The 8,526-nt window shown below is 42.1% G+C and overlaps 1 protein-coding gene across 2 annotated transcripts in view; it reads left to right on the top strand.

Moving 5' to 3' along the window:
* The first annotated feature begins 1,499 nt into the window (after positions 1–1,499).
* The window catches only part of chst11 (carbohydrate (chondroitin 4) sulfotransferase 11), a 127,872-nt gene continuing 120,845 nt past the window's right edge, over positions 1,500–8,526 (top strand). The window contains exon 1 of one of the 2 annotated variants that reach the window (XM_080886881.1): positions 1,500–1,715. In XM_080886881.1, coding sequence (XP_080743007.1) covers positions 1,598–1,715 — 118 coding nt within the window. In that variant the 5' untranslated portion in view covers positions 1,500–1,597. The remainder of the gene's footprint in view (positions 1,716–8,526) is intronic. The other variant, XM_080886880.1, reaches the window with a different exon arrangement.

Genomic DNA, 8,526 nt, shown 5'->3' with positions numbered 1-8,526 from the left:
GAAATACTCGATCATTGAAGCCTAAAACAATCATTTACAGTGCCTCTAGTTCTCTGTCAGAAAAACAAATCAATCAGCTGAGACATGACAAAACAAACTACACACTTTGAATGCTGAATGACTGTTTTTGGATTTTTGTTATGTTTGTTCGAGCTGTTTCACATTTTGTGTTGTTATCACTGGTTCCTGTCTGGATGGTAACTTTTTAGACCTCGATAACTGGTTTGCCCAGTTTCACAGTTATACATTTGATCCTTTATTCACCCGCAGGCATATGTACTCCACACATTGCTCTTGTTCTTGTCATGTTTTCCTCATCGTGTTTGGCATTTTTTGGACTGTTTAAAGGCTCCTGTGTGCTCCTCTTGTGCTTCTTTGGCACACTGTTTTCGTAAGATAGTTGCGTGTTTTAACCAAATAATTTTTATTTTGGACATTAACTCATTTGGTCCTTCTCCCTCTGAGTCATTATAGTTTTAGCCATCCAACGGCAATAGTGGAGGAAATACTCACATCTTCTGCTAAGTAAAGGTAGCAATACAATGTAAAAATAGTGGACTATAATATAAAGTAGGTCCTGCATTCGCAGCCTGTTTTAACTAAATGTATGCAAATCTTGTCAGCAAAATGTACTTGAGTAGCAATAAAAGTAAAAGATATTCACTGCAAACCAAGGTGGACCAATGTTGATGGATTTCTGCAAGACAATGAACTTGTATTTAAAAATTAGACATGACCGAAGAATAACTAATATTCTTGTTATTCTGGTGGACCTGGATGGGTCAGAGCCTTGTGCTATGATAGGCGATAGCACTAGATTCACTTTTTTGAGGCTTCGCTTTCTGTGTTTCATTTCATTCCTTATATTATTAAAGTTTTAAAATCCTAATGTGCTGTAAAGTAACAAAACTATAGTGTTCAGAGTTAGAACACTTACCTCTGCACTAATCAGACGTCAAAGTGAAAAGCAGCATAAAATGAAAAGTATACTGAACTGTAATAAAGTGTACTTGGTTACGGTGCACCACTGCAGTATAGTCGACTCAAATGTAAGCTGACGTTGTGGATGTTCAAAGGAAGTTAAAACGACTAGATGCTGTTGACTTAATTTTATGTTATGCATTTCGGAAGGAAGCACTGTACTTTTTAAACCCACAATACATCTATTTAACTAATACAGACAGTTAAGAACTGACACCCAAAGCACGCCATCGGGGTATAGGCCCAATACACAATGTTGCAAACGTTTAATCTATATCGATCTCTGTTGAGACTGGTGATATTTTTATACTTTGTTCTTATTTTAAAAGTTTCCTTGTGTTGGTCATACAGCCACGACAGACACGGCGCCATAACAACAAACAGCAGCTTGGAATTATGCTCATAAATTCAAGTGCACACGTGGACGCGCTCATTCGCTCCGAGGACGAACCACCCCTCTTTTAGCCCAGAAGTGGTACGCTCCATGTTGGATGTGTTCAGCTCATTGACCGGCGGACAATCCTCATCAGTACCGCCAGAGCCCCGGAGCCTCCGACAGACCGGCCCTTCATTCCCGCACAAAGCGCGCGGCATCCTCCAGCCTCTCCGTCCCGCCATGAAACAGACTCTGAGCGAACTGATGAGGATGAGCAGGATATGCCGGATGATATTTGCCACTTGTTTGGGATCCTTTATTCTGGTCATCTTTTATTTCCAAAGTATGTTTCAACCAGGTAGGATCTCGCTGCTCTTTCTCTCGGGTGTGTGAGTGCGTGTTGATGAATTGCATCCTGCCTGGTAACCTCCTGGCGCGCCGACACATCGATTTGTTCTGGCTGTACAGTAATGCGCCCGATAAATAATTGATACTTGCGCGATGTAAAGGCGTAAATCAACCAGAGTGAGTACGGTGGTTTAAATCGATCTTCCACGTGAGACCGGTCGCCTTGTTGCGCGTTCCGGCGTTTGCTGAGCTGCTCTTTTTTGGTTGAAGTGTTTCTTGGTTTGTGTGTATGTGTGAGTAACCTGGGGCTGGCCACTCGCTTCCCTTCAGCTGACAAGTGGCATGGTGGCAGTAGCGGTGGGGGGGCTTTTTGTCTTCACAAACGCGGCTTGGCGATAGGAACTGGTGTACGGGGCAGCACTTAGGTCTGGCACGCAGCGTGGGCTGTGGCATTATGCTCAAACCCTCCCCAGTGGTTCTCGCTGTCAGGAGAACAAGGAGTTACTTTCATGTGGAATCCATATCTAAAACGGAACTGTCTCTGGGGAGCGTTTAGGACGCGTGTCCTGTCTGGAGACCAGCAGGTAGTAATTTCTTGCACAAGAAAAGAGCTCCTCTCCATCTCAGCGGGGGCTCGGTGATAGAATTTGCATCTAATTATGTTAAATTATGTAATCTGATCTATTGCTTTGCCAAATCTCCGCTGTCTGGATGGATGGAAGGGCTGTACAGCAGCGTCTCTGTGCGCCGAAATCACACAAGTCTGCGCGTCAAGCACAGGCGCAGCGACTATTCAGGCTCAGGGCTGCCGACCTGCTGCACAACAGGTCTACTAAAGCTCTGAACGGAGAGCATACTTTCGGAGTATTTGCTTTCTCTTAATAAACTGAAGCACCAGACATTTAAATCCCAGAAAAGTCCCGGTGTCTGCGCGGCTCAGCGGCTCATTTCAGATTGACTGGATCTGGCTACGATACTTAAGGTTATAATAAACATATAAAATATCTACAGGGGTTTAATGCCACCATGTCCACTGGTGAGATCGTGTAGAGACGTGGATCGGTGCGCAGGTAATGATTTGGAGACATCGCTGCTCTGTGTGGGTAATGGGGCTGCGATGAAACATGAGATAAACAGAGAAAGGCTAATATCATCCATGGGAATATGAAACTGAACTGACCTGCTGTTTTTTCTGTACACACACTGCCACTGTGTGAGTCACCAGTGCAGGTGCTGCTGCCATAGATGGACCATCATTTCTATTTCTAATCTGCTCAGAAATATTACCACAATACACGTGTTCTGTGTATTAGTAAGTCACTGGGCTTGTTATCCTTGAGAGTTTGATATCTTTTGTCACTGATTTAAAGTGTCTTTTTCAAGGATAACCTGACAAAGATGGCACCAGGTGACATTTTTAAACATAAGGAAAAAACACAAATACAAGTAAACACAGCAGTCAGACTATATGACATAACACATTAGACACACAACTGTTTCAAACGAATTTCATGCACCATTCACACCGACAAAGAGTTCTTTTAACATTTACATTAAGTCATCCACAATAACCAGTTGTGGCAACGCATCCAGTCCAGTAAGGCTAAATGCCAGTTTCGTTACTTAGAAGGAGAAAATACATTTTATTTAGGCCTCTGTGATAACTTCTGATCTATAATTATGTCTAAATACTACTAAATATTTGTCAACAATTCTATTTCAACCCCTTGACCACACTGTAAAAACAAATCTTAATATAAAAGTATTTTACTGTGTGTTTTACAGTTTTGTACTGTTCTTCTAGAATATCATTAAATTTACATCAATAGACTGATTTCACATTTCAAATGTAAATTAACGTAAAATCACAGTAAATGTCCATCCATCCATCTTCATCCGCTTTATCCGGGGCCGGGTCGCGGGGGCAGCAGCCTAACCACCTCAGCTGGCTCCTGAGGTGGTTCGGGCACTGTAAATGTAATAAAACATAATTTCCTTGTTTTTTAAATGTATCTGTCTGTACATGAGCATATTTAGATTGTTAAAATAATTCACAAATGCATCATAATTTCACAAATATCTGTCCGTTATTTGAAAGATTGAACTGTTAAATTCAAATGTGATGCTATGGAAAAATATATAAAATGATTCGTATAAACTTTTTTTTACATCAAATAATAATAATTATTTTTGTTATTTAGGGCGATCGTGGCTCAAGAGTTGGCAGTTCGCCTTGTAATCAGAAGGTTGCCGGTTCGATCCCCGGCTCGGGCACTCGGTCGTTGTGTCCTTGGGCAAGACGCTTCACCTACAGGTGGTGGTCGGAGGAGAATTATAAAGTGGAATTGTAAAGCGCTTTGAGGGTCTCAAAGAGCACGATATGAATGCAATCCATTATTATTTAAACCAACTGTTAACTGTATATTTCTGTACATTTAAGTATTATTATTCATATTGCCGCATTCATTGACCTTGTTTATAGGTAATTTCATTGTTTAATCACATTAAAATGTTCCTAATTTAATGTTTAAAAGCACTTGAAAAAGGCAAAATTCCATGTAAAATTAGGGCAACAAATTGTATTTTCATTACTGGAAATAACCGTATTTTCATGAGTAAGTTATTTTCTGTTATTTTACGGTAGTATTTTGGCGCCCCAGCTGCCAGAATATTACTGTTTTTTTAAGATGTTTTTTCTAACAGTGCAGTTTTGTTCTTAGAAAGAGCAGAGACTGTGTAAAAATGTGTTGTATATAAAACTGGTCCAACTTTAGTCTGCTGGTTACTGTGACACTGAGCTCTGCTTAGTTATGATGATTTCTTATTTTCATCCAAATTGAAATTAAGCAAAGCAGTTGTTGGTCATAGCTTTATAGTTAGGAAGGAGTCACACATGGAATAAAATGCAAAGATTAAATTCTACTCAAAAAATAATGCAACAGTTATGACAATGATGATGATAAAATGATGAAATGATGTCTTTATTAGGGATGGGTATCGTTTAGGTTTTATCCGATACCAGTACCAAACCGGTACTTTTGAAACGGTGCTTAAACGGTGCTCGAACCGGTGCTTAAAGAATGGAAAACACAAAATTGGTCCAAAAACCTCTCATGTTTAGCTGTTTTTTTGTAAAAAAGTTAACAAGTTAACATCACATTGACCTGTCTCTGTATTGTATGTACGGTCGGCAAGGTCTGTCATCTCGGTTGTGGGCAAAAGACCTGCAACTGACAAATAAAGGATCATCTCATCTCATCTTTTCTGCAGCTATGGGGCATATATGGTATCACTCTTGGCTGGAAGCAGTGCTTAAACAATGGAAAAAACACAAACTTTGTCCAAAAACCTCTCATGTTTAGCTGTTTTCCACTTTTTCTTTGGTCATTTTAGCCTTTTTGGCCAGGGTGAAGGGAGTATCTGCCATCAAACAAGAAGGCAGCCGCATGTAGCTATGATGATGTTTGCTAGTTCACCTTACATGCATTAATGTAATAACGTGGTTAGCCTACTCAACGTAAATTACACACGAACAACATGAAGCGACTCACGCAGAGAAGAACGGCTGCTGCTGCATCATCATCCTCATCATTCTGCTACACTGGCAGGGCTAGGGGCCAGGACTCTCCTCTTCGGGTTTTTGGGGGATGTTGCTCCGGGTCCGATAACAGGCACCACACCCGCAGTAGATGTGCTCGGTGTGAGGTCTCGCAGCAAGCTATCAAATACGGCGCATTTCTCGGCTTTTAAAAAAAACGCTATGCGTCGCCAGGTGTTTCATCGGATTCGAGGTGTTACCTCCTTTGACAGTATCACAGTATCAGCTTAAAGCACTTGTTGCTGCTGAGTTTGCATCTTTTGCTGTGAAGTACAGCCAGACTTTGACCGCTTCGCCTTGGACATTTTTAATCTGTAGCTCTGCTCTAAAAGAATGTACGTACCTGGGCCCGCCTACTACGCTCGCAAAGGTAAAATGATTGGCTAGAATCCAAAGTGTCTGACATCTCAGGAAAAAAAAGCACCGAAATAAAGCACCAAAATGTGCGCTGCTTTTCGGTCTGGTTACTACCGTTTATGTCAGAACCGGTGCCACAATGGCACTGGATACCCATCCCTAGTCTTTATAAGATGTTGGGCTGTTTGGTGCTGCCAGAAGAAGCTCAAAGAGCCTTGGCTTGATTCTGCATGTCTCTATAGAAAGAGATACCGAGGGGCTGAAACACCAATTACTCCACATGATTTTCAGGTTTTAGATAATGATGGTGAGAAACAAAAATTATAGTAAAATAATTGCTGTATTGCCCAGTTTTCTGTGCAACTCCAACTTTTATAGGTCAAATTAAAAGTAGTTTGCAGTGTTGTGCAAAGGTGCATGCACACTGACTCTGGATACAGATGCTCATGTTGAAAACTCAAGTGAAAGCTCTGGTGTACTGGGTAGCAGCAGAGCTGTACTGCCTGGCTCCAAGTGAGAGTCAAATTTTTGTTAATATGGGTGAACTGACCCTTTAATCGTCTTGATGCACGCTCAATCATCCAGGTTAGTAAATCCCAGAAAGGTTGATTCTGTTGATCTGGATGTAGAGTTTCCAGTCAGTTACTTCAGTCTCAACTAGACTTTGTGACCCTTTATGCATTTAAAATGTCTTCTTAAGACGCCCTGTTTGCGAAGATCCTGGTAGAATCATAAGATTTATTTAAAAATTACGTAACTGTAACCTGCTGCAGGAACACTGTACAGAGAGAGACCTCTTGTCTGTGTGTCATTAAAGGAGCTTCCAGGGCAGGAAGTGATTGTAATAGTTGAACCGAGCCTCCATAAAACTGTTCTCAAGGACCCCGGCATCATGCTCCAAGAGTTGTGCCAATCGCCACAGATGTTGCATCAGCTTCTGCTCAACACACACACACACACACACACACACGCACACGCACACACGCACACACGCACACACACGCACACATGCACGCACGCACACACGCACACACACACACACACACGCACACACGCACACACGCACACATGCACACACACACACACACACACACACGCGCACACGCACACACACACACACACACACAGAGAAATATACAGATTACAAAGTGGATATTTGATGTCGTCATGGCAATGACATGGTCTGGATGCTGTGATTAAAGAGGACACGTTTAAAGCAGGGTGTTTGTGCAGGAGCTTGGTACAAGTTTAAATGCTGGAGTGTGTGTCTGTGCACGATTACACAGCTGAGACGGGTACTGCTGACTAGCATGTGTGTTTACTGTTGCTGACTTCCTTTATGACATTTATCGTTATCTCTATCTTTGCCATCTTATCCCTCTTTCTGAAATGACTTAATCACCCTTTTGTAAGCCCTCTGTCCTTCCCCTCCCTTTCACTCCTTTACATTCCTGTCTTTCAAACACACACACCAGCACTGTCATTGTTCTTCCGATAAAGTTGGAAGCAGCGTCTCCGTGGTTCAGGCATGTTTAGCTGGTTTAGGAATCCCACTGGGCCTCCCAGTGTAAACTCTCACCTCTCCTCCAGGGCTTGCAGGATCACGACCTCTTGTAGAAGAGACAAAGGAAGGGGGATGAGGGTAGAGTGGTGGTGAGCTGGGTAGGGGGTTTACAGTGGTGTCACACTGTAGTCTTTGCTAATATCTCTACAGAATAAGGCTTAAGAGCTCAAGTGTAGTCTGAGGCAAAAAGGTTTTTGTGTGTTCACCGTGTCAAAATGTCAAAAACTGTCAAGTTTACGCTCAAAAAGAAAAATCATTTGGCATGAATGGAAGTGTGAAGAAGCATTTTGCAGCTCTCCAGAGACTGGTGTTTTACCTGTGGTCTTTTCTGCTCCCAGTGCAGTTCATAATCTCTGCAGTAGAAGGAGATGCCCCGGTAATGCTGCCAGTGCACTGGCATTAGCCTGCAGCTCTGTATTCAACAGCTTGTTGAGCGCACGCCAAATGAGATTCTGTTTGGCGCGTACTGCCAGCCTAGACAAAACAGGCAGAAAGCATGGCGGCAGGGAGAACATTAGCAGTTCTCATGCTCAGAGTGAAGTTAAGCTGTTTGCACCTGTGTCAGACATGACGACTCTTTGTTAGGTACAACTGTCTGTATCTACGAGTGAATCGGGAGAACAAGACTGTCGTTCTAAGGTTCTGTTCTCAAGGTACATAAAGAATAAAATAAAGTTGTCCCCAAACCTGAAAAATGTAAATTCTCCCACATGAAGGTCTTTTATAAAGTCTTTTTACTGTACCATTAAACTTGATTTATAGTGAGTACGGTTTGCACTCATGCACATGTGCTTGTTTGTCAGCCTTGCTCTGCCAGCAGGACTGATCCTGCCTATCGTCTCAGCTGAAACACAGGAAAGACGTTTGACTCGACACACTCGTTAGCGCTTCAAAATGGAAGATAAGGACCATACTGACTATTGCATTGGCAGTGTGAGCAGTCAGATATGAGAGCCTCACAGCACATATTACAACCAAGCAGACCAATCAAAACGGTTATGGTCTTTGTTGCTGGAACATATAATTACTGTTTTGGGTCCATACAAAGGAAGTATGGGTAGTTACTTTGATTTAATGCTGTACTTTTATTCAGGTTTAAGGAGTGTTATTTGCATGGCTCATAACGCTCATGATGCTCAGAACCACGGCCTCTCTGCTTCTTCCATTTACTCTGGCATTTAGCCTCATGACACACAGTCTCTAAATGATTTATCCAGGATACCATGTTAGGGGCTCTCACTAATTGTCAGCAGTATTTATCTATACTGACCTAATACTGATTACATGATCTGTCATTATACA

This window comes from Rhamphochromis sp. 'chilingali', assembly GCF_963969265.1.
Source record: "Rhamphochromis sp. 'chilingali' genome assembly, chromosome: 7".
Lineage (NCBI taxonomy): Eukaryota > Metazoa > Chordata > Actinopteri > Cichliformes > Cichlidae > Rhamphochromis > Rhamphochromis sp. 'chilingali'.
This window is presented reverse-complemented; position numbering and strand designations above follow the sequence as displayed.